Source organism: Neophocaena asiaeorientalis, unplaced genomic scaffold (genome assembly GCF_003031525.2).
Source record: "Neophocaena asiaeorientalis asiaeorientalis breed wild unplaced genomic scaffold, Neophocaena_asiaeorientalis_V1.1 scaffold192, whole genome shotgun sequence".
Taxonomy (NCBI): Eukaryota; Metazoa; Chordata; class Mammalia; order Artiodactyla; family Phocoenidae; genus Neophocaena; species Neophocaena asiaeorientalis.
Window position 1 is genome coordinate 4,031,790 of NW_020185326.1, and position 26,718 is coordinate 4,058,507.

The 26,718-nt window shown below is 46.8% G+C and overlaps 1 protein-coding gene across 5 annotated transcripts in view; it reads left to right on the forward strand.

Annotated features, from left to right (window-relative positions):
• The window catches only part of ANKS6 (ankyrin repeat and sterile alpha motif domain containing 6), a 57,178-nt gene extending 37,193 nt beyond the window's left edge, over nucleotides 1-19,985 (forward strand). For 2 of the 5 annotated variants that reach the window (XM_024734455.1, XM_024734454.1), the window contains exons 13-16: nucleotides 3,565-3,632; nucleotides 6,791-6,907; nucleotides 16,586-16,682; nucleotides 19,616-19,984. In XM_024734455.1, coding sequence (XP_024590223.1) covers nucleotides 3,565-3,632; nucleotides 6,791-6,907; nucleotides 16,586-16,682; nucleotides 19,616-19,662 — 329 coding nt within the window. In that variant the 3' untranslated portion in view covers nucleotides 19,663-19,984. Of the gene's footprint in view, nucleotides 1-3,564; nucleotides 3,633-6,790; nucleotides 6,908-16,585; nucleotides 16,683-18,432 lie in introns of all 5 variants that reach the window. The other 3 variants (XM_024734453.1, XM_024734452.1, XM_024734451.1) reach the window with 3 other exon arrangements.
• Nucleotides 19,986-26,718: the final 6,733 nt, after the last annotated feature.

Below are 26,718 nucleotides of genomic sequence, written 5' to 3' on the forward strand. Positions count from 1 at the left end.
TTTTTTTTTTTTTGGCCACACCATGTGGCTTGTGGGATCTTAGTTCCCCAACCAGGGATTGAACCCAGGCCCTTGGCAGTGAGAGTGTCGAGTCCTAACCACTGGACCACCAAGGAATTACCCCTAACTGTGTTTTCTGTGTGGAGTCTTAATTTCCCTACCCATGAACTCTCCCGCCTCAGAGGCTTTCAGGAATCTAAACTCCTACAGGTTCAGTTTGGGATTTGTACCCCACCTTTTTCCAAAAAAGAGTTGAGACAGTCATCAGAATGCACTGTCTATGTCCACTTTGCTCCCCTCTCATTCATTATTAAAAAAAAGGTTTGCAAAGCCTAGTTGGGATAAAAACAGGAGGACCTGACAGCAAATTCTTTTTAGATTACCTTCTCTGGCTTAGAAAGCCTAGTTTTCCCTTCTGGGGTTCCTGGGTCCCGAGGCAGCCAGACCCTTGTCCTTCAGGCATTAGATTATCACAGACCAGAGCCTGCAATCTATCCCCAAATAGCCATTCTTTATGATATTTTTGTGGGAAATCTGTAGCCTCAGTCAAGGACTGCATGCAAGCCTTTGCCCTGCTCATCCTCCCACCTGTGTCCGTCTGTTCATTCCTCCTGGAGGAAGTGGTGGGACGGTGACGACGTGGCCTTCTCAGCCTCACATTCCTTCTATGAAGGTGACTGGGGCAGGCCCTGGGTGCTGTAACCTGTGCCAGTGTCAGCGTAACTCATCATCAGGCTGGGGATTCAGATACATTCCACATAATAACATTAAATGATTGTAACGCAAGGTGGGATCAAACGTGTGTTATCAGCAAGGCACGAAGCACCATGGCAGGCTTCACTGAAGAGTGGCCCTCGTGCCAGCCCAGGAGGACTGAGAAGAGTTGGGGGCTGGGAGCCGGGAATGGTGGCCCAGAGCCGATTGTTACATTTGTAGGAAACAGTTGAGCTGGCAATTAAACACAGCTGTTTAAAGTCAAATTACAACCACAAAAATATGTGTAAAAAAAAGACAGGGACCTCCCCAGCGGTCCAGTGGTTAAGACTCCATGCTTCCAATGCAGGGAGTATGGATTCGATCCCTAGTTGGGGAATTAAATCCCACATACTACATTGTGTGGCCAAAAAGTTTTTAAAAATAAAAATAAAAATGCTTAAAAAAAAAGAAGACAAAAAAAAGTCAAACTGCATGAACTTTTAATTAAGCTGATTATGTTGCATGTAAAGGTATGTGGCATTTAAAACAAAATATATTATTTACTAATTTTTAGTGCGTTTTACTAATACCTGTTCTCTTAAGGTTCTTTATGTCTCTTTTATCTACGTGGTGGGAATACTGTGTATTGATGTGTTACTGCTGTGCCTCTTTCCCAGTTCCACTTCCAGGAACATGATGTTGGTAGGTTGAAATTGACCACAATGGGGCATTTATACCACGGAAATCAGCAAATACCCACTAGGGCTTGATTTAATGTTTTAAAGAGCATCTGGATGTCATCTAGACAGTGACAGAGACAGTGTTAATCATACAGGTTAAACTTTAACTGTTTAACCTGTTATATTGAAAATAGCATTAAAAATTGAGAAAATATTCTTCAAGGTTTTGAAAACCATTATCTGATTCAGCAAAGTTGCTCACATGAAGTTCCAACGTATGTCTTCATCATTTCATTTCATCTCGCATGTTCACGTAAACAGAAGCATTAGTGAGCCTTCATGTAGGAGCTATACTCATTGGCTATGTCTTCAAGAGTAAGGCAAAAATCAATGGAGGCATTCAGTGAGACGCCTGAAATGCAGTGAAGGCATTGGCTATATGGAATTTATAATACAGAGTATTGTGTAAGTTATTATTGTATGTAAATTGTGCACACACATCCTTAAATCAGTAAAATCATGTACTTATATACGTGCGTACATTCCCCCTCCCAGAAATCCAGTTGTTAAACATTTACCAGCACACAGGTGTGGAGAGAGGCTCGTGGAGGGAATGACAGCAGCAAAGCATGATAGGCATCATGAACCTTAATGGATTATGTGTGGACTGGGACTCGTTTCATCTCATACATCCTAGTTCATTAGCACCTCTTCTGCGAAGCCTGTCCGGTCCCTTGGGCTGGTCAGCTGTCCTCTCTGTCCCCAGATCCCCTTATTCATGCCCTTCACCATATACTCATCACCCGTGGGAGAAGTGGCAGAGCAGTGTGTGTAGCAGAAGCCTGGTAGCCAAACCACTGTGTTTGAATCCCTGCTGTGCCATGGACTAGTGGTGTGACCTCACCCGAGATATGGTACCCAGCTTTCTGTGCCTTCCTCATCTGCAAATGGGGACAGTAAGAGGGTCTACCTCATGGGGTTGTTAAGAGGAGGTGCATCATCCATACAGGGTGCCTGACAGTGAGCACTGTGCATCAGCTGTCATCCTCTTCATTATATCTTCCCAGCTACACTGAGTTCCTTCACAGCATGGACGTTTCCATCCTTGCATTCCCAGTATGTAGTAGGCACAGTAGTAGCCACTGTTGAATGATGAATGAGTGAATAAAAGGACCTCTGACCTCCTAACCTCTAGTCCACTCTTTTGTAAGCTGCCCCCGCTGCCCCAGGACCTTTGCACTTGCTGTTCTCACTGTCTGGATGCTGCCTGGTGCTCTTTGCCTTGATATCTGCACAGCTCACTCCTTCATTTACTGCTCAAATATCTCCTTCTGAGAGGCCTTCCCTGACCACCCTCTATAAAACAACATTCTCACATCCCCTGTCAACCTCCCCCACCCTGCTCTGTTCTTCCTCATTGCCTTGAGCCTGACAGCCTGCTTATGGTCTGCTTTGGTCCCTATTGAGTCCCCAGTGCCTAGTCTGATAAATCCTTATCGAATGTGTGAAGGAATGTTTCTTAAAGCCCCCACAGATGCTGCTTTTGTCTCCTTTATCTTCCCTGCTCTGATAACTTGATACTCAAAATCTTCTGTTTTCCCCTGGTCTGTGCCCATCTGGCTCTGCTGTTCCATTCAGACACGCCCTTCCTTCAGGAAGCCCACAGACTCCGAATGCTTGAGGCAAACCTTGACTCTGGTCTGAAGCCCACCTACCTGTTCTCTCCAGTTCTTTCTCTGTCTAGCTGAGGACTGCTGGCATTAGTGTTTACTGCAGCTGTAGCTAACAACAGTCAAGAAATCATAATTAAAAATTGTTCTGGGACAGACAGGAGGGTTTTAGTCCCAGCAGCTAGAACTCCAAGAACTTGATGGTCCCGCCATTGGAGAGTCAGCCGTTGGAGCCTGGCCATGAACTGCCCCCCCCCATCTTGTGTCTTCATAGCCCAATCTGGGGTTTTGGCAAATGCTGAGAGCCTGCCCTAAGGGAAGATTATGGTCAACAGGTGGCTCGGGACCCACCTTCAGCTTCATCCCCAGGAACGCACCTTAGATCTGTTTTCTGTGTTGGGGTTTCTGGTAGAATTTCGAAATAAGATTACCACTGTTTTATGAAAGTTTGAAAATCACTTTTGATACATTTTACCAAATGCTAAAATATCTTATTTTACATTCTTTCCCTCTTGAAGATGAACTGACTGGAATCCTTAAGAAATTATCACTTGAGAAATATCAGCCCATTTTTGAGGAGCAAGAGGTAAGGATGTTCTTTTTTGTTTTTTTGTTTTTTTTGGTTTTTTTGCAGTACACGGGCCTCTCACTATTGTGGCCTCTCCCGTTGCGGAGCACAGGCTCCGGACGCACAGGCTCAGCAGCCATGGCTCACGAGCCCAGCCGCTCCGCGGCATGTGGGATCCTCCCGGACCGGGGCACGAACCCGTGTCCCCTGCACGGCAGGCGGACCCTCAACCACTGCGCCACCAGGGAAGCCCAGGATGTTCTTTCTGAATGTCAATTTATATCTTACCATAAAACAGTTGTCTAAATATGTAGGTTGTCATCCTGTAAGCCTAGATTGATCTTTTTCACTGAGCTAGCTGAGGAAATAGAATTCTTGTTCAGCACATTTGGTTCAGTTCATAACAGTGAAATCCTGGGGACCTTATGACTTGTTTTATTATAATAGAATTGTATAATTTTGAACTCTGCTCTCTCTAGTGAAGTTTGTTTCTGTCCTTCTAGTTGAAGGGGATTACCTGGCAGGTTCTTAGGTTTAAAGCAGGTGAAAAAGCAAATCCTGATGAACCTGTATTCAGTATCTGGATGTAAATAGTCTGTGTTAGTCTAAGAGGGTTCCTATTTGCTCTAAAGCGCTCACCATCACATTTTAAAAATTACTGTCCTGCAGTTTGGCAGTTTCTCAAAATGTTTAGCAGAGTTACCTTATGACCCAGAAATCCCTCTCCCAGGTATATACCCAAGATAACTGAAAGCATGTGTTCACACAAAGCGTTCATAGCAGCACTATTCATAGTAGCAAAAAGTGGAAACGACCCAAATGCCCCTCAGTTGATGAATGAATAAATAAGACGTGTTATCTCTATACCATGGAACGTAGCTAGGCCATGAAAAAAAAGGAAATGCTGATACATACTACAACATGGATGAGCCTTGAAAACACTGTGCTAAGTGAAAGAAGTTAGTCACAAAAGGCCACATATGGTATGACTCCATTTATATACAGTGTCCAGAATAGGCAAATCTATAGAGACAGACAGTAGATTAGTGGTTGCCAGGGAATGTGGGGAGGATAGAATGGGAGTGATTGCTAATGAGTATGGGTTTTCTTTTTGGGGTGATGAAAATGTTCTAAAATTAAGTGTGGTGACGGTTGCATAACTCTGCACTAAAAATCTTTGAATTGCACACTTTAAATGGGTGAATTGTATGGTAGGTGAATTACGGCTCAATAAGATGTTAAAATTTTTACTTTTGGCCAAATAAAGCTCCTCAGTGGGCCATTAGCCACCAGGGTGTAATCACTGGCTTAGAACATTCTGGTGCCCAATTTAGCACATGACAACTGTCATAGTTATTGTAGCAATCACGAGAGTCACTCATTGTCCCCAACAAGCTTGAGACACAGTTGAGGAGTTTGTTTTTTTGGGGGGCGGGGGTAATACACAGTATATTGGCATTCAAAGTAAATACAACAGATCATGTTTAAATTTAAAAGGGTCTGCCTCCGAATAAAAGCCAAAAGCTATTATAAAAAAAGGCATTGTGGTTGTGAAGAAAATCCAGTCTCTATAAAAATAATTCAAACTAAATTATGGCAAGAGAAATGTTCCTCACTGGGCGGATGAACTCAACCTAGTCAGTTTGATTTAAATATTATTTAACATTTTCTCTGTTATTTGAGAAGGCAGAATTATTTGGTCATTAGAATCTTATCTAATTCATAAATTCCAAAATCTGAGGAGTTTGTATTTTTGTTCAAGAAACAGTAAGGGGTGCTGTGGCTTTCTTCCTTGGTTTGCTTTTCTGCCCTATCCAGCCTGTCCTTCCTGCCTCCTTGATGTCTTAAACTTCAGTGGCGATTGTTCTCATCGTCAAAAAAATCTTTACTGTTTGCTGATGGCTGCCTGCTTTTATTTTATGCGTTCTGTGCTTTCTGAGGAGCTGGGTGTGGGGTCTCTGCCACAGGTCTGGGATGGTGGGGGAGGGGAGTATCCAGCAGGGCCTGGGGCAGGTGGTTTCCGTCAAAATCATGTCACCTCTTCCTTGAACCCGTTAGCACCTTGTGATCTGTAAAGTCTCCGAGGGATTCAGGGAGCTTATCCGTTATCAGAGGGGCCCTCTCTGCATCTCCGGGAGAGCTTGATGTTGGATAAGGGAGCAGACCCTTCCCCACTAACTCAAACCTGGTTCAAGATTTTTTTTAAATCCAGGAAAGTAAAGTGACTATTAAAAGAGAGATCAAGACAGGGAAGAAATTTCTCCTGGAACTGAGGCCTAGGCAGGGATGACAGAAATGTTAGAATTTCTCTGGCAAAAACCAAGGATTGAACAGCTTTGAGATGCCCTTTTTTTTCTGGTAAAAACCAATGGCCCTTCTTTCCTTTATTGCTTTTGCTTGTTTATTTTCTCACTCTATCTTTCCACAATCTGCATCTCTCTTGTCCTTGGGGGGGGGAAACATGGTGAGTACTGCCACATACTCATATTTTCTGTGCAGTATCGGATACTGTTAAAAGTGCAGCAACATTGGAATTAACTTTCTAGTAGCAAGACTTGGATTTTTTACCACTCGAGTCACCCAGATTACTGTCTCAGAGACTTCCCTTACTTGTTTCGTTTTCAGAGTCTTTCCAGAATGCACCTCTCCTAAAAATCCCAGGCCTAGAGCTGAGGAGAGTTCGTTTTTTTTTGGTTTTGTTTTGTTTTTTATTTTATTTATTTTTGGTGGCATTGGGTCTTCATTGCTGCGCGCGGGCTTTCTCTAGTTGTGGCGAGCGGGGGCTACTCTTCGTTGTGGTGCGTGGGCTTCTCATTGCAGTGGCTTTTCTTGTTGCAGAGCACGAGCCCTAGGCATGCGGGCTCAGTAGTTGTGGCACACGGGCTTAGTTGCTCCGCGGCATGTGGGATCTTCCCAGACCAGGGATCGAACCCGTGTCCCCTGCATTGGCAGGCGAATTCTTAACCACTGCACCACCAGGGAAGTCCTGAGGGTTCGATTTCAATGATGTTTTCAAATAAACTTTCAGCATAAAGCCAGGACTTGGAAGTAGTCAATCATAATTAATTCACTGCTCATAAGCACTAATAGCTCGTTACTGTGATAGTCTTGTTGTGGCTGCGGAAAAGAGGTGTGGCGCCGAGCAGACAGCAGCGAATCCCCCTCTCTCTCCCCAGGTGGATATGGAAGCGTTCCTCACGCTCACCGACGGCGACCTGAAGGAGCTGGGTATTAAGACAGACGGGTCCAGGCAGCAGATTTTGGCAGCGATTTCTGAACTGAACGCAGGCAAGGTATTGTTCTCAACCTTTTTTTTTTCCTGTTTCCAACAGCTGAGAGCTTCACTAGGATCCTCGGCCCCAGTGTTCCAGGGACCTTCATGGTCTGATTTCATCTCCCCCCCACACCTGGTGGACGACAGCCCCGCTCATACACCTCTCATGACCGAGGGGTCACTACCTTTGAGTATGCCTGTTCCTTTTCGAGATCTCTCTTCCCGTAAGGTGGTTTCTCCTTCGATTTGGCTAAAACATTCCCTCCAGTCATCTCACCCCACCGGGCTGGGTTTTGCCCTCCGGAGCACAGTGGAAGTTGATTAAGACAGGCCGTGGAGTCAGGCCGACCTGGGTTTAAATCCCAGCTCCTCCACTTACAGTGACCCTGGGCAAGTCACACCCTTCTCTGAGCCTCGCTTTCTTGTCTGTAGGGTGGGGGTGATGGGCTCGCTGCCGGGACTGAAATGCTCCGCAGAGCACCTGGCACACAGAGATCTGTCAGTCAGTGTTGTTGTTGTTGGCATCCTGCATTTTTGTCTAATGTTCAACTTCTGTTTCACCAGCTTTAGAGCTAAAGATTAGCAATGCCCCCACCCACCCATCCACCCACCCAAAGGCACATATGCAAAAAACAAACAAGCAAACAGAACACAAGAGAAGTGAGGCACCACTCACTCTGCAGACAGTTGTACAGTCGCTCTTGGGCTATTCACATTCCTTTGCCTTCTGTCTTTTTCCCTAACGTGGGCTGGATTTTTTTTGGTCTCTTAGTCAAGCAATAACGTATAAATACTTGCATACCTGTTGCTCTTTCACACTTAGCCGAACAGCTCCCCACTTGGTGGACAGTAGTGACAGGTAAAATCTGGGATTTGACCATCGTAAACAGTACCAGAATGGACATCTCTGCCTTTTTGCTTTTTCTGCTGTTGTTTTGTTCTTCAGGCTGTGTTCCAGAATACAAGGTTATGTTAGCGATCGTACCATTTTATGGTTCTTTCTATATATTGCCAGGTAGGCACAGAAATATTGAACAGACCTGTAGTGACAATCTCAAGTAAATATCCACGTAACAGTTTATCATTCACAGATCACTGTGCAAACCTTTCCTCAGTTCATCCGGGAGGCCGGTACCCTCACACTCTCCTCGTGCAGCCCAGGAGAAGAGTCGGGGGCAGGGAGGGGGTCCTCCTCACTGGTTCCTGCAGCATCACACTGTGTGGAAGCAGCTCCTCCTGCCCTGCAGCCTCGCCGGGTTGGGGGCTGGTTTTTCTGCCATCGTGGTCGTCACTGTTTTGCCTGTGTGTAGGCTGTGAGGTCGTCCTTCAAAGTGATGTAGTCGGCATTGCTTCAGCCATTGCAGGTGTCTGCAAGCCTAAGCATTTTCCTGCAGGTCTTTGCTGTGTGTTCTTTCTCCTCTGCAAGTGGCCTGTTCCTAAACACTGCTCACCTGTCCTGGGACCCTTGCTGCCTCACTTTACAGATAGGGAAGCAGAGGCTCCGAGAGAGGCAGTGAGCCCCAACTCAGAGACCAGCACCGTTTCTGCCCTGCCCTTAGACATGAGCAGCAGAAGGTGGGCAGGTCTCGGCTGCTAGGAAGGGTTCACCTAGGGAACGGAAGCCTCAGGGTGGCTTACCGCAGGTGGATCACCTGAAGCCAGCACTAAACTCTTCAGAGCATTGATTTATTCGTGAGAAATCTCCCTTTAACTGTCTGCCATGTCCCAGGCACTGTGTGGGTGTTGAGCACTGAGTATCACTCAGTGCCCAGCATTGCTCTGAGCACGTCACATCTAGTCATTCGTGTAACCCTCACGAAAGCTGCTGAGGTTGTTTCCAGTTTACAGATGAGGGAACTGAAGCACAGAGAGATCAGGGAACTTGCCTAAGATCACACAGTCAGTAAGTGGCAGAGGCAGGATTAGAACCCAGAGTTTGTGTCCTGGCCTCTCTGCTATCCTGCCTCGGTATAATCCACAGGCACGGGACAGGCAAATTGTGTTGTGAGAGCTCCTGACTTAGAGTGGGGACTGGTAAGGCAAGGGCCTGGAAGACGTCCCCGAGGAAGGGCAGGAGGGCTGCAATATGAAGGAAGACAGGAACCACCTGGCAAAGGGGTAGAAGAAAAGTGCAGACCAGGCAGAGGGCAGCACATGTGCAAAGGCCCTGCAGTGAGAAGATGTGTGGTGCATTTAAAGAACTAAAGGAGTGGCTGGAGCATGGAGAGAAAGATGCCTGGTGTGAGGGGAGGCCAGAGGGGACAGATTAAGGCTCTCAGGGTGGTTGAGGGTGACCCAGTCAAGTGTCCAAGGGCTTCGGGGTGGGGACTAGGTGAGTGATGGTAAGGAGGCTCTGGCTCAGAAGGCTCTGGCTCAGAAGTTAGTTCCTCCTCCTGGCCTCCAAGGGTCAGATGTGTGAGCCAAGGGGAGGAAGGAGTTGAGGAAAGCCAAGCCTAGGCCAGTCGAGAAGGACAGAAAAGATTCTAGATGTAGGGCCAGTGAGGACCTCGGAGGGCATGGAAAGACAGGAGTTAGGTGTCCCTGGAGCCTGGCCTGGGGCTTGGTAGATGGTAACCGCTAATGCTTCTGGAACCTCTCCTCTGCCCTCAGTGGTTATGGCCTCCTTGGTCCGGAATCATAAAAAGAAAACAGACTGGGTTGGTTTGCAAATCTTAAGAAACTGTCATCATCAGAGTAGATGATGTGACATCTCAAGCCCACTCCAAAGGAGGACATTTGTCTTAAAGTCTGTACAGGCTAGAACATTTTTTTCTTTAAGTTTTCTCTGAAATTCATTGCCCCCCTTCTCCTTGTTTCTGTAACAGCTTGTATCCCATACTAAGCGGGGCCCCATCAAGAGGAACATCCGCTGGTGGTTGTCTTAGTTCAGACTGCATAACAAAATACCTAAACCAGGTGGCTTGCAAATGGAAATTTAATTCTCAAAGTATGGAGGCTGGAAGTCTAAGATCAGGGTGCCAGTGGTTGAGTTTGGTGAGGGTCCTATTCCACGTTGCACAATGCCACCTTCTCATGTGTCCCCATGTGACCCATAACAGAGAGAAGCCAATCTCTCTTATCTCTTCTTATAGGGACACCGATGGTGTCATGGGAGGCTGACCCTCATGAGCTCACCTAATCCTAATCACCCCCCAAGGGCCCCACCCCCTAACACCATCACATTGATGGCTTAGGGTTTCAACACAGGACACAAACATTCAGCCCAATACCGTGGTCTTCCTTGGGGGCCCCAGCTGATCATCTCCCAGCTGAAAGATCCGGGTGCATCCAACATGCCACGCCACCCATGTCCTCCCCACAGGTAGCATCCACCCTGCAAAGTCAGGCAAACCCACGTGGAGATAGGTGCAAGGGGAAGGGGCCGAGCTGAACTAATCGCTGGAGAATGGCCCTATTATTCAAGGGTCAGTAGTGCCAAAGTCCTGTGGAAATGAGGACTGTGTGTCAAGTGCATCTTAGAGCAAAGGTATGATTGGGAGACGTTGAATATCACAAAAGCAAGTGTATCTTCCCTACTCTAGGTTACCATTGCAAGTCTGTGCTGGTTCTTAGAAAGAGCAAAGAACTTCTCAGGCCGAGTGTGGCTTCCAATAGCTCTTTGGACTCCTGGGGCCTCGGTTCTTCTGGGCTGGACCCACCTGACCCCGACTCCTGTCTCCTTCTTGATTGCTCTAGGGCAGGAGCTTCTCCTAATGTTCATCCTCCTTCTTTCGAAACTGAACCTTGGCCAAAAGAGTACCCATTGTGGCTCAAATGCTCTGTACACATTTGAAAACTCAGGACACTTGGGAGAGGAGATGCCCAGCTTTCCTTGTCCCCTCACCCCCATGTCTTTCTAGCTGTGGTCCACAGCATGCTGGAGGGTTGTAGAATCAATTTAGTAGTTCATGAGTAGCATTTTAACAAGCAAAATAGAACAGAGCAGAAAATATCAACGTTCTTTGCAGGTAAGAAGGCTAAAGCTTGTTTAAGTTGTATGGATTTACATGTAACAGGGTTGTGATATAAAATATATTTCATACACAATCAAAATAGTTTGAACATTTTAGCCAAAAAAAATTTTTTAATAGATCTTTATTAGAGTATAATTGCTTCACAATACTGTGTTAGTTTCTGTTGTACAGCAAAGCGAATCAGCCATATGCATACACATGTCCCGATATCCCCTCCCTCTTGAGCCTCCCTCCCATCCTCCGTATCCCACTCCTCTAGGTCATCACAAAGCACCGAGCCAGTCTCCCTGTGCTATGCTGCTGCTTCCCACCTGCCAACTATTTTACATTCGGTAGTGTATATATGTCGATGCTACTCTCACTTTGCCCCAGCTTCGCCCTCCCACCCCATGTCATCAAGTCCATTCTCTATGTCTACCTCTTTATTCCTGCCCTGCAACTAGGTTCACCAGTATCATCTTCTTTTTCTTCTAGATTCCATATATATACGTTAGCATACGGTATTTGTTTTTCCCTTTCTGACTTACTTCACTCTGTAGGTCCATCCACCTCACTACAAATAACTCAATTTCGTTTCTTTTTATGGCTGAGTAATATTCCATTGTATATATGTGCCACATCTTCTTTATCCATTCATCTGTTGATGGACACTTAGGCTGCTTCCATGTATTGCAAATACATGGAAGCTATTGTAAATAGAGCTGCAATGAACATTTTGGTACATGACTCTTTGAATTATGGTTTTCTCAGGGTATATGCCCAGTAGTGGGATTGCTGGGTCGTATAGTAGTTCTATTTGTATTTTTTTAAGGAACCTCCATACTGTCCTCCATAGTGGCTGTATCAATTTACATTCCCACCAACAGTGCAAGAGTGTTCCCTTTTCTCCACACCCTCTCCAGCATTTATTGTTTCTAGATTTTCTGATGATGGCCATTCTGACTGGTGTGAGATGATATCTCATTGTAGTTTTGATTTGCATTTCTCTAATGATTAATGATGTTGAGCATTCTTTCATGTGTTTGTTAGCCGTCTGTATATCTTTGGAGAAATGTCTATTTAGGTCTTCTGCCCATTTTTGGATTGGGTTGTTTGTTTTTTTGTTATTGAGCTGCAGGAGCTGCTTTTGACTTCTCCATCGAATCTGAATGAGATCCTTGCTGGGTAGAGTAATCTTGGTTGTAGGTTCTTCTCTTTCATCACTTTAAGTATAGCCTGCCACTCCCTTCTGGCCTGCAGAGTTTCCACTGAAAAATCAGCTGATAACCTTATGGGGATTGCTTTGTATGTTATTTTTTGTTTTTCCCTTGCTGCTTTTAATATTTTTTCTTTGAATTTAATTTTTGTTAGTTTGATTAATATGTGTCTTGGTGTGTTTTTCCTAGGGTTTATCCTGTATGGGACTCTCTGTGCTTCCTGGACTTGGGTGACTATTTCCTTTCCCATGTTAGGGAAGTTTTCAACTATAATCTGTTCAACTATTTTCTCAGACCCTTTCTTTTTCTCTTCTGGGACCCCTATAATTCGAATATTGGTGCATTTAGTGTTGTCCCAGAGGTCTCTGAGGTTGTCTTCAATTCTTTTCATTCTTCCTTCTTTATTCTGCTCCTCAGCAGTTATTTCCAGCATTTTGTCTTCCACCTCACTTATTCGTTCTTTTGCCTCAGTTATTCTTTTATTGATTCCTTCTGGTGTATTTTTCGTTTCAGTTATTGTGTTGTTCATCTCTGTTTTTCTTTAGTTCTTTTAGATCTTTGTTAAATATTTCTTGTATTTTCTCAATCCGTGCTTGCATTCTATTTCCAAGATTCTGGATCATCTTTACTATCATTACTCTGAATTCTTTTTCAGGTAGATTGCCTATTTCCTCTTCATTTATTTGGTCTTGTAGGTTTTTACCTTGCTCCTTCATTTGTGACATATTTTTTTGCAATCTCCTTTTTTTTTTCTCTCTTCATGAGTGGGATTGTATTCCTGTTTTACTGGTTGTTTGGCCTGAGGCTTCGAACACTGGAGTTTGTAGGCTATTGGGTAGAGCTGGATCTTGGTGCTGAGATGGGGACCTCTGTAAGACCTCACTCTGGTGAATATTCCCTAGGGTCTGAGGTTCTCTGTTAGCCCAGTGGTTTGGACTCGGAGCTCCCACAACAGGAGCTTCCGCCCGACCCCAGGCTCGCAAACCAAGATCCCGCAATACACATGGAGTAGCAAAAAATAAAAGGGGCGGGTTGGTGGGAGGCCTTGGCTGTGGAGGGCGGGGCCTAAGCAAGGGCGAGGTTTGGGCAGTGGGTGGGGCCAATACTCAGGACCCACATGGCTGGAAAAGGCCCTGGGGGCTGTGGGGGATGGGGCCTAGGCTCAAGGAACAGAAGGGACACAGATGTGCCCCCCACCCCTAGTCTCAGAGGGCAGCGGACCTCACCTGGGAGCCCAGCAGGCTTTCTGGGCTCTAGTGGGTGGGGCGGGGCAAACTCCCTCCCACCTCTCCTGCTCCTCCGGTCTGGGAGGGCCCCTCCCTCCTGCCTCTCCTGATCTCCCTGGCCTCCCTCCTATGCTCCCAAGGACCTGTTGGCCTGGACGGGGCATTGGAGGGCAGGGGACCCGCCTGGGAGCTCAGCAGGCTCCCCGGCCCTCGTGGGCCAGGCGATTGCCCTCTGCTCCTCTCATGCTCTTTCTGGAGAGTCCCTCCCACCTGCCTCTCCTGATCTCCCCGGCCTCAGGGACGCTGATCCTGTCTGGCCTCCACTTCTCCTCCCCCCTCAGTCCCCCTACATCCTACCAGTTCACTCTCGGGTTCTTCCCGTCTCCTTGGGCGTCAGAGTCCCCCACCAGCAGCCGGCAGGCACCCTAGTTGTGGGGAGACGCTAACTCTGCATCTTCCCACACTGCCATCTTGACACCATCTTTGCCTCCTCAAAAATTTTTTTTTAATGAATATTCGCCCAAAACCTGGCTCAGCCATAAAAATATCAGCAAAGCAGCGTGGACCCTCAGCCTGCAAACTATTTGATTTCCAGGTGAGCCCACCCCAGTATCCGAGTTGTGATATATACTCAAGTCAGCTTATTAGTCTGTTAGTTTCAGACAAGTGCTATATTGGAGAAGGTTAAACAGAAATGATGGCCTGAGTTTCACCTTTAGTTGGTCCTAAGCCATTGCTTCTTTCCATTCCCATTTTTTTGTGATTATTCAAAGTTGTGCATATTTGTCTTACTAAATTTGCACAGTGCCAGAAAGGCGAAAAAAACTTTCAAAGGAGTCACGATCCAACCACCCAGAGGCCAGCACTGTTCGTATTTGGTAAGATCGCTCTGCAGTGTTTTGTGCTGAATGTTTTTCTTTATGTGGCCGAGATAAATTTGGATCTATAATTTTACATTCTACTTACTTTGTTTAACAGTAAATATATGCAGTTACCCATGTCATTAAGAACTCTTTTAATATAATAAAATAAATTTGCAAGGATGTACTAAAATTATTTTTTTTTAATCCCTACTTGTTGGATATGTAGATATTCAAACTTTCTATAAATAGTGCTACAGTGAGCAACTTCGTGTATAAGGCTTTCTAATTATCTCCTCAGAATAGACATCTAAAAAAAGTGAAATTATGGAGTCAGAATCTAAGTCAAGGTATATGGTACTTTGTCCTGAAATACCTTCCAGCAGGAGCCAGTGAACACCCCCACTAGCTGTGGTTATAAGTTCCAGTGTCACCCTTGCCAGCATTGGGTACTACCAATTTGCTTTTTAATTTTTATTAATTTGATAGGCCGAGAAGTATGCCTTGTGTTGGTTTGTATTTCTTTAACTACTAGATAGACTGAACATCTTTTCTACTTTTAATGGCCATTTGCTTTTTTTCCTTTTGAGAATTATTAGGCAGGTCCTTTGAAACTTGGGGGTTTTTAAAGGGCAGTTATCATTATCATCTTCAATCAGGTGTGGATGCAGGGAGTGATTATGGTTTTCATCATCTGCGGCTCCCTCCTGAGGTTAGGAAGCATGGTGTGCTGGAACCCTGTCTCGCCCTGACCTCATTTCTCAGGCAATTAAGGCTAAGGTGGTGTCTAATAATGACATGGTTGTCATTCCCTCTATTTATTTTTTAGCCCTCTGCAGTTTGCACAGTGTCACCCCGTTCATTATCTCAGGTTGAGCCTCATCACAGCCCCAGCATGTGATACCATCCCCCTTTTACAGATACAGAAACTCAGCAGCATGGGGTCATGCCTGGGACAGAGTGAGTAGTGGGTTAGGGATTCGGGGTCCTCTGACTCCACCTCCCCACCTCCAATGCTCTGTCCTCTTCCCTGCTGCCTTTAGGTGTGTGTTGATGGAATCCTGATGGCACTTTCCCAGCTGTCTTGGAAGGATGACCTGGAAGGATTGTGTGAAGGGAGATTCTTCTGCCCTCCCAAGTGTCCAGGAGGCCTCGTCAGCACTAGAGGTCTCTGCTTGGGGATCTGGAAAGGGCAGTCCATGCAATAAAAGAAGAGAAAGTTTAAAGTCTAGGCTCATTCGGTGGAGTTTTTTATTTTTTTTCCACTCTTGGCAGAAAACAATCTGCCAGAGATTATTCAGTTTTAATTTGCTTTACATTTTGACCACATTTATTTCTTAGTTTAAAAAATATATGTTTCGGGCTTCCCTGGTGGCGCAGTGGTTGAGAGTCCGCCTGCTGATGCAGGGTACACGGGTTCGTGCCCCGGTCTGGGAGGATCCCACATGCCGCGGAGCGGCTGGGCCCGTGAGCCATGGCCGCTGAGCCTGTGCGTCCGGAGCCTGTGCTCTGCAACGGGAGGGGCCGCAACAGTGAGAGGCCCGCGTACCGCAAAAAAAAAAAATATATATATATATATATATGTATATATATATGTTTAATCTACACTGCTGTCCTCTGAGGTCAGGATATGCCGGCCTCCTGCTGCCCACCCACAGCCCAATGTCAGCAGCAACCATCTGAGGTACAATTATCATCCTCGTTTTGTAGATGAGGAAATTAAGGCCCAGAGAGATGAAGTATCTTGCTCAAGGTCACCCAGCTAGTAAATGGGAGGGTTGGGATTTGAACCCAGGCTGTGTGATTCCAGTCTCTGTTCTTCACCTCTATATATCACTGCCTCTCACCTACGTATTCCGTGAAGATGTTCTTTGGGCTTAAAAAAACATCCACATCCCCGCTCTTTTCCCATCTCAAAATATGTGTGTAAAGGGCAGCAACTAGGAGGGGGTTCTGCAAGGATGGGGTGAGAAGTGAATCACTGTGAAAACGAACCTGTCATCTTTTGGACAAGGGGAGTAAAGGCAGTTCAAACTCTCACTCTGTATCAGAAAGTTCGGCTCCCTCTGAAGTCCCTGGAGATACGAGGGCTGGAAAGATGCACAGGGCAGGGTAGGAGACGTCCCTTCCGGGCCGAGTGACCCAGGGCAAGTCATTCTTGCTCCCTGGGTTCTGCTGCCCTTCCTCATCTGGGAAATTGGACCCCTGCATCTTGGGGCCCTCTCCAGCCCTGGCATGCTGTGTTTGTGGGTGCTGGGGGAGATTCTGACTCAGGATGTTTTTATTAAACTCAGTACTCTTTCAATTAGGTAATTTGTTTTCCCCAAGACGCCCGTGGGTTTTTCAAGTATGAGTTAAACGTTAACAGCACTGTGTCAATTGAATTAACGGTTAAAAGATTTAACAAGACTTTCTGTGTCTGTTTTCAATTTCCTCCACAGGGACGCGAGAGACAAATTTTACAGGAAACCATTCACAACTTCCACTCTTCCTTCGAGAGCAGCGCCAGCAACACCAGGGCTCCTGGAAACAATCCCTGTACGTGACCTTCCTTCCTGTGGTGACCAGCGTGAGCTTGCTGAATCTCAGTACCCCCTTCACATGGCCGGTGCTCCAGCCACCATCAGACCTTCCCCATTCCCTGAAACACACTATGTTTTTGTCACACCGCTGTGCCTTAGTCCTTCTGCCTGGAACACCTGTCTTCCCTTCCCTTCTGTAGTAGTTGGTGATGCTTGTTGCTATAACAAACTCCAACACTGTAGAGACTTACTCTCCCATACAATCCAATATGGCTGCATCCGCTCGGCAGAAGCACACGGTGATTCAGGGACCCAGCTCCTTTCATCTGTGGCTCTGCCATTCCTGGGGCCTCAGAGGCTTTGTTTCTGGCTGGCAGAGGGGAAGGGGATGGTGAAGAAGGCACAGCCATTTCTTTACTGCTTTGCTCTTAACTGCTCACGTTCCATCGGCCACTCATAGTCACGTGGCCCCACGTGTAGTCGTTGTTCAGGTAGTGGCTTCACGGCAACAGCTCTGTACTTAGATGGGGGAGCACATATTTTGGCAGAAGGTTAGCCACTCTTCCACATCTTCCCTTAGAACTTCTAACTTCTCCCTAATGGTCCAAGTCACCTATCAAATGAAGCCTTTCTCAACTCCCTTACACAGAACTAACTCCTCCAGCCTCTGGGGCCCTTACTGCTCCGTGTGATAACTCTGCTCTAGCACTTCACTGCACCTGCTGCAGACAGCGTACAACAGCTGTTCAGGATGTATATGTTGAATGCGTACTTCCTTCTTGCAAAGGCAGCCTTTTATGTAGGAAAAATGGCGAGGCCCAAGGTGTGATCTTGAGGGATCCCTTTTCCTTCCTGGCCTTCAGTTTCCTTGTCTGTCGTCAGGCAAGACAATGCTCTGATATTTCATGCTGCTCACCCCATATCACAGTAGGGCTTTTCCACTTTGAGTGGGAGCAGAAGACCCTAATATATTACATTGTAGAAGGACTTGGATACTCACACTTTCTAGGCAAAGAAGTGAAGAATTTAGAATTTCTTCTAAGGCTCCATTCCTCAGAAGGGAATCAGCCTGTGTAGTTTTCTACCATGTCATATTCTATGAAAAGGACTCTGACTTTTGAGTCCAGTAGGTTTCTGAAATGTCTTCAAGTGCGTAATTCATTCGACCAGCACCGCTGGGTGCTGGGGGTGCAGAGATGAGTCAGAGCCAGTCCCCACCCTTGAGGACCTGGACAGCAAGAGAAGAAAGGAATGGTGGTCCCAGCCTCAAGGGGCAGCACGGAAGAGTAGAGAAAGCGTGTGCTCTGGACTCAGGCTCAGGGTTCTGGTTCAGCCCTGCAGCTAGCCAGCTGTGTGGCCAGGGACGGGTAAGTTGGCGCTTAGAGCCAGCGTGCGTCAAGCACTTGGTCCGTGGGACATGCGCAATGGATAGCAGCCTTTGCAGAGTTCTCATCTTTACCATGAGCTCTGCCTGGCCGCATGCTGGTCTCCTTGGGAGATGTGGCCTCTCATCTCTCCCTCCCCCGGCCATGAGTGCCCATTCACCCTCTGCTGGCTTCTAGAGGGAGTCCTGACCATGTTGCCTGGAACCTCATCGTGTTCTCCCTCTCTGTCCGTTGATCCAGCGGATGCTGTTCCTCCTTCATCCTCCCATCTTCCCACCCATAAAAGCCAGCTTCCCACATGACTGGAGAGAAGAGGTTTTGTTTTAGCCATCACTGACAGACACCTTTATAAATGTTCCTCGCATCCCAACCCTTTTTAAGGAGACGCAGTCATTGAGCACCTTCTGTGTGCAGCAGCTGGAACCCAGTGTCATCTGTCCTCACCAGAAGCCTGGAGGCTGGCATGGTTTAACCTCATCCTGTACGCTGGGGAAACAGACACGGAGGACTGGAGCTGCATGCCAGTTCCCCAGCCCGGAAGGAGTAGAGCTGGCTGAGAACCGGATCTACCAATTCCTATAGACTCCCGGGGCTAGAGGCACCAGGGATTCTCGCTGTTTTAATGTACTCATATCTTCAGAGACTATCGATAGGCCTAGGGTTGTTTGCCCCTGAAATACACATGGGCCCCTGAGTTAGGTGCTGTGAGGTTTTGTGCCCACTCTTTGCTGTCCTCCTGGTCTTTTCATCACCCCTATATTTGTGCAGCTTTCACTTGGGTAAGTTTGATTGAATCCCTATGATTGAATACCTGTGATACACAGGAGCTGTGCTGGGGGTCAGCATTCCACAAATGCACACCTCCACGATCTCATCTAATGACCCCAGACAGAGCAGGGCTTATTATTCTCATTTTGCAGATGGGAAAACAGGCTCAGGACAGATGCCTTTTTTGTCTTTTTCACTGGATTCAGTGGTTCTAAGGTTTTTTCTCCCGGGCAGTTTGTGTGCTGGTTGGTGAGAGATCCCCGGCGCCCTTTCTGGACCATGATCACCCCCTTCCTGGTGATACTCCAGGAGGCTATTCTGGTCCACAGTGTCTTCCTTGCTTGATGACCATCAGCATTTCCCAAAGTGTGTTCCTTGGAACCCTAGTTCCACAGGATGTTAATAGGTTTTTCATAAAGAACAAAAAGGGGGAGGAAATGTATGCATGACAGTGGGGTGAGGCTCTGTGATCAATAGGTTTGGCAGACACTGGATTAAAGCCCAGTTACATGATGCTTGCTGCAAGACACCTCAGAATCCTTATCACGCCACACGTGGGGGCGTGTCTCTTCAAGGGGGCCCTGTAGCTTGTAGCATTTCCCATACGTTTGATCACAGAATGCTGTTTCATGGCACTCTTGCAAGACTAAGGTTCATTGGACACCATTAGGGAAGCCCTACTTTGACTCGGCAGTGGCAGTCATGAGGCCTCACAGCACCTGGGAGTGGGCCCAAGGGGCCCTCAAGGCCTTCAGCTGGATCAGGGGTCTTTGGTAATTGCTTCTTTTCTTTCCAGCAGCTCTCTGCTTGGCAGTGGGACATCACGGTGAGGGAGTCCCCTGACTGAGAGAACCAGGATCCTGCTCATAGGGCTCTGCATCCAGGGCGTCTCCTGCAGGGTCGGGGACATCATTTCCCAGTGTTGGTGCAGTGTCCTGCCTGGCGAGTGCTGGTGTCTAAGCCCTGTCCCCCAATGGCCAGGAGAAGGTTCCCATCTCCTTGCTTCAGTGCCAGACCATTACATGGAGGCGGCAAATTTTGCCAGGAAAACATTTACTGTTTTTTTTTTTTTCTTTGCGGTACGCGGGCCTCTCACTGCTGTGGCCTCTCCTGTTGCCGGAGCACAGGCTCCGGACGCGCAGGCTCAGCGGCCATGGCTCACGGGCGCAGCCGCTCCGCGGCATGTGGGATCTTCCCGGACCGGGGCACGAACCCGTGTACCCTGCATCGGCAGGCGGACTCTCAACCACTGCGCCACCAGGGAAGCCCAACATTTACTTTTTCATTCACTACATATTTACTGAGCATTTACCCTGTGCCCACCCTGCGCTTGTGCTTTGGATCCAGAGATGAAAAATACTCATCTCTGCCCTCAAAGAATCCACAGTATCTTAGAGGAGACAAGCATGTAAGTCAGACGTAGGGCCCGTAAGGATTCTTACAGTAAAGGCGTGTGCTGGGCCCACGGCTCTGAGGACGTCGTGGGTGATGGCTCAGGTTCAGCCTGGATGGGCTGCGTTGGAAAGACTGGGTCTGAAAGGGTAAGTCAGCACAGCTGGCAGGTGGGGAAGAGAAAGGGCTCCCCAGATGGGGGGACAGTGTGTGAGAAGGCAGGCGGCATATAACATTTCTGGGTTAAATATTATCGGGGGGTAAGTTAGATACCTGTTATTCCAATTTTTGATTCTTTTCTTTGAAATGTGTAGCAGCAGTCTGTTACCTGGAAGAGCACTGAATCTGTAGTCGGTCGTAGCACTGGGTTTTGGCTCAGCCACTTCTTAATGGGTAGCATATTTCTAACATTCCTTGAACCTCAGTTTCCCTTTCAGTTACAAGGGGGTAGCACTCCCCAAGGCTCTGAGGAGCAGATGAAGGTGAAAGCCCTTTTCACACCATGTGGAGCTCTGCAGATGGGAGAAATCTCCACGATGCTTGCCTGTTTGAAATACTCTGTTTCTCCCCCGCCCCACCCCGCCTCCCGCTTGCCCTGATGTAGCCAGGGCTGGGTGGGCGAGGCCAGAAGCAGCAGCCTCCAGCCAGAGGTGGCAGCAGCTTAGGTGGCTCTGCTGGTATCGGAGCCCCGAGGAAGTGAGGGTTGTTGGTGAATCCCCACCCTCCAGTTGTGGCTGACTCTGGTGTTTTTGTCACTGGGATTCCCAGCAAGGTGGACAGAAAGAAGGGAGGCCTTCCAGCCTGATCACAGGGGCTGATCCAGGGGGCAGAGAGGAAGCAGGAAACCCCTCCAGTTTGCTCTTGCCTCAGAGCTGCCTAAGGACAGTGCCGTGCAGGCCAGTCCCGGGCTAGACAGCTGTGAACATCTACGCTGACTTTCCAAGAAAGCACCTTTTGAGGGCTTGGGACCCTTCCTGGGAAGATCCTGCAGCCCAGACTGAAGGTGTGAAGCACCATCTGTGCTTTGTTCAGGCGAGGTGATCATGTCTCATTAACCAACAGATCCTGTTCAGCATGTAAGGAGACCTGATGCTTTCCCTGACAAAGTTGATACCAAATTCTGAAGGACTGGCCAGGGACTGAATCTCCTTCCTGGGGGAGGTGGGTGGTGAGTCCCCTCTTCAGCTTCCTTCCTAAGGTGGGGACCACCCAGGGCCCCTCCTCAGGGCCCTCCCTACCCAGTGGGTTGAGCCAGCCCCCATGAGTCTTAGTTCCTGTTGGAGCTGCCTCCCTAGGGCTCATAGACACAGGGCATGGCCATCCTCTTCCAGGAGACCTTGTTCCCACTGTCCAGGTGGCTGGGGTAGGGTTTGGCCTCAGCAGGGCCACTGGATCCTTTGATAAGAGACCAAGGTGCTGTTTTGTTTCAGCTCTACTGTGTTTCCATGTTCCTTACCATCCAACACTTCTTTTTGTTACTATTTTATTGTTTTTCCATACAGGGATTTGATTCTTTGAAGGATTTTTGTTTGCCAAATGTATATTAAATAATGGTGAGTTTGTCTTCTCACTTTGTTTTTGCTCATCGAAGGTATAAAATGCTGCTCAGATTTCTTCCAATGAGAACTGTTATGGAGCAAGTGCCTGTGGTGTGCTGGGTGCTTCCGTTGCCTCACCTCCTTCATGATAATCTTGTGAGGCAGCCTTAAAATCCCCTTTCTACCAATTTGGTGAGTGTGGCACACAGATATCAACCTCACCAAGGTCACCTTGTAACAGGCGATGGTCGATTTGAATGCAGGCCTCGCCTGTCAAGTCTCTCCATGCTGTCTTGCTGCCTTTCAGCACAGAGAGAACTGTTGAATTGGGATAAGCCCAGCCAACACAAAACAAATAAAACCTTGTTAGTCTGTATGGCTTGTTCACAATTTTTTTTTTTTTTTTGGTGGGGAGGTGTTTATGAAATACTATAATACTATACATATATGGCTTGGAGATTCTCTTTGTTTCTGCTGAGAGTCTTTACAAGTCTGGGGCTCCCTCATCTCCACCTCTTCTGCTCTCAGTGTCTCATGTGGCTGTGCTCAGCCCTATAGAGCATTCAGGAAGCAGAAGGTAGCATGGGTCCCAGGCCCAAGACAGGTGGAATGAGGCCAAGGTCTGTGGGGAGCAAAGATACTGGGGAGACCATGGGAGTAGGGCCAGCACTCCATGAGGAAGAACATTCCAGGGACCAGGGCTACCTAGAAGGGAGAACATCCCCCAGATGAGCCCCAGAGGCTGGTTAAGCCCAGGGCAGCTGGAGAGGGGAACTCAGACTTTAGATGAAGATTGGACCAGGCAAGTGTTCCCAAATGACCCAATGGTGGAGGTGACAGGAGAAAAACAAGTACAAGGCAATGAGTTTACCTGACACTAAATATACTCATTTTATGGGGTTGGCCTTGATCCTGACACAAATCCCTATTACTTTGAAGGGAGAGGGTGGTGGTAGTGGTGGTTTTAGTTTCATGGATGTGTGAAATCCAAAAGTCTGAGAAACATTGCTCTAGGTCACTTTTGAGGTCCTTTCCAGCCTCCTGAGTCTGTGAAAATCTATAAAAAGAAGGGGGAGTGGTTCCTCAGTAAGTTAAACATCGAACTACCATATGACCCAGCAACTCTACTCCTAGGTAATATACCCAAAATAATTGAAAATAGGTATTCAAATAAAAACTTGTATGCAGATATTCGTAGCAGCACAATTCACAACAGCCACAGGTGGTAATAATCCAGATGGCCATCAACAGATGAATGGATAAACAAAATTTGGGATTATCCACACAGCGGGATATTGTTCAGCCATGGAAGTAGCAATCCACACTACAACATGGATGAAACTTGAAAACATTGTGCTAAGTGAAAGAAGCCAGACACGAAAGACCATGTATTATGTGATTCCATTTATATGAAATGTACAGAATAGGCCAATCCATAGGGATGGAAAGCTGAGATTTGGGGATTGAGGAAATGGGGAGCCATGCTTAATGGGTAGGCGATTTCCTTTTGGGGTCATGAAAAACTTCTGGAACTAGATAATGGTGATGGTGGTACAACATTGTGGATGTGCTTAATGCCAGGCCACACTTTAAAATGGGTAAAATGGTAAGTTTTATATATTTTTTGCTATAATTTTAAAAGAAGGAAGAAAAGGGGAACTCAAGACCTGGCTGGTTTTCCACCCTTTTGTCAGTGTTCACCTTCTCCACCTTGTCCTTCAAGGTGAAGGATACATCACCATCGTAGGGTCTTGCTCTCCCTCCCCCCTCCCCCCGACACGTGTATGTACACACACCTTTCTGTCCCCTTCATCAGAGGGGTCTAGATGGGCTGCCAGTCTCAACCAGAGCCCCACACAGAAAATGCTCAGGAATGAGGTGGGACCACCCTTGTCCTGGCTCTGCGGGAGGCAAGCCCCTTAGGAAGGTGGGAACGCTCCCTGAGGCACCACGTGCTCCCGGCCCTCCAGCTACTCCTCTGGCTCTCATTTCCTCTCTCCACGGGGCTGGGGGCTTCTCCACTTCACTTGCTCAAAGCTCTTTCAACAGAATAATTGTCTTCAATTTCCTCACAATAAGAAACACTCCCTTTGGGTCACACATGAGGGTTTTCAGAAGCGCTTCCGCGTTGGCCTCGACACTCGCTCCACCGAGGGGGGGGCCCCAGCCCCATCGACGCCCACTTCCGCCCACTTCCCCCACCAGCCCCTGCACTTCCGGTGAGACGGCCCCAGCCTCCCTCCACCCAGTCACGCTTTCACTGCCGTGCCACAGATGTCCCTCCCGAGACCAGTGCCTAAACCACGTGCTGCAGGCCGTGGCCACGCACAGTCTGCTCCTGGGGAACCCGGCCTGTGAGCCAGCGCTTTGTTAAGTTTAAGGCTGTGCGTGTGTGGAGAGGAACTTCAGCCATAAAGAAGGACCTAGAACTGGAGACTTCACACTAATGTTCCCTCAGGTTCTGTAGCTTGACTTCATCCGTGAGGGGGCCTCAGGGCAAACTGATTTTACTAACTCTTCATGAGGGACAGTGGCCGAGAGCCTGAGTCAGGCAGAATCCTCCGAGGGAATGTCCGTCAGGCCACCTGGAGCCGCGGGCTCGCGGGGAGGCCGTGTTAATGGTGACAGCTTCCTCAGGTAAGCGAACTCTGTTTCTCGCCGTCGCACGGAGCGAGGGTTGACGCACTCATTTAGCAGACAGCCGCTGATGGGACACTGGGGATGCCCAGAGGGCAAATCAAAGCCCCTGCCTTTGTGGAGCTTATGATCCACTGGGGTGATAACAACCCTGGCTCCCAGGGCAGGACAAGGGTTAACTGAGATAATGCGAGTCAAGGATAAGTGTTTTGGGGCATCAGCCGATTCTAATTGCTCATTCCCTCTCCCCGTTCCTTGAGGTTCAGGGCCACATGAGCTCTTCCTCACCAGCTGCAATGCAGGGGGACGTTGTGCTCTTCCGGGGCCGCAACTCATTAATGCAGCCGCGTTAATGAACCCTGAGCTGGTAGCAGTTAGAGGAGCTAGGTTATGGACCTAAGACAGGGCCAGGGATGCACCGGCCAAATGAAAGAATGACGGAAAATATTTGTTTATTGCATAGCAATGAATTTAACACGCGTAACTCAGTTTACAACCCACAATTGTATAAGGAAGAATTTAGAGCAAAGAAAGAATTGGAGAAAAAAGCACAAGATGCAGACTGTGTTCTTTAGACCTGTGGAATAGCTGTCTCTACTTTGATCCACTTAGCATTCTTGGATCACGTTTTTTTTTGTTTTTTTTTTTACTTAAAAGTTTTATTTTTAAACAATTGTACAAGTCATTATCAGTGAGTATAATTTGATATACATAATGTAACACACTGATGTTTTTGCATCTCTTGAGCTTTAAGATCAGATATATCTTTCCCCAGAGTCCTGTGGGGGTTCCAGGATGCACAGAGCCTGGGACTGTGGCCCTAAGGAGGCTTTGCCTGGCAGAAATTTCCCACCCGGAAAAACCCTCCCTGCTGACATTTCCAGTGGGCTTTCCAAGTTTCTTGAACTTTCAACTAAGCTTATAACCGGAGGCCTATGGGCATTGCACTCTGCTTTATTTGTTTGTTTGTTTGTTTATTTGAAGTACAGTTGATTTACAATATTGTATTATTTTCTGTGTACAGCAAATTGATTCAGTTATTCTTTTTCATATTCTTTTTCTGTTATAGTTTATTACAAGATATTGAATATAGTCCCCTGTGCTATACAGTAGGACCTTGTTGTTTATCTGTTTTATATATAGTAATTTGTATCTGCTAATCCCAAACTCCTAATTTATCCCTCCTTCCCCCTTTCCTCTTTGGTAACCATAAGTTTCTATGTCTGTGAGTCTGTTTTGTAAATAAGTTCATTTGTATCATATTTTAGATTCCACATATAATGAGTATCATATGGTATTTGTCTTTGTCTGGTTTCCTTCACTTAGTATGATAATCTCTAGGCCCATCCATGTTGCTGGAAATGGCATTATTTCATTCTTTTTTATGGCTGTGTAGTATTCCATTGTGTATATATATACCACATCTTCTTTATCCATTCATCTGTTGATGGACATTTAGGTTGCTTCCATGTCTTAGCTATTGTAAATAGTGCTGATATGAGCATAGGGATGCATGTATCTTTTTGAATTAGAGTTTTCATCTTTTCTGGATATATGCCCAGGAATAGGATTGATGGATCATGTGGTAGCTCTATTTTTAGTTTTTTAAGGAACCTCCATACTGTTTTCCATAGTGGCTGCACCAATTTACATTACAGTGTCAGAGGGTTCCCTTTTCTCCACATTCTCTCCAGCATTTATTGTTTGTAGACTTTTTAATGATGGCCATTCTCACCAGTGTGAGGTGATACCTCATTGTAGTTTTGATTTGCATTTCTCTAATGATTAGCAATGTCGAGCATCTTTTCGTGTGCCTACCAGCCATCTATGTCTTCTTTGGAGAAATGTCTGTTTAGATCTTCTGCTCATTTTTTGATTGGGTTTTTTTGGTTTTTTGTTATTCAGTTGTATGAGCTGTTTGTATATTTTGGAAATTAAGCCCTTGTCGGTCATATCATTTGCAAATATTTTCTCCCAGTCTTTAGATTGTCTTTTTGTTTTGATTATGGTTTCCTTTGCTGTGCAAAAGCATATAAGTTTGATTAGATCCCATTTGTTTATTTTTGCTTTTATTTCTATTGCCTTGGGAGACTGATGTAAGAAAACATTGCTACGATTTACATCAGAGAGTGTTTTGCCAGTGTTCTCTTCTAGGATTTTTATGGGGTCATGTCTTATATTTCAGTCTTTAAGCCATTTTGAGTTTATTTTTGTGTATGGTGTGAGGGAGTATTCTAACTTCATTGGTTTACATGCGGCTGTCCAGCTTTCCCCCACCAGTTGCTAAAGAGACTGTCTTTTATCCATTGTATATTCTTGTCTCCTTTGTCAG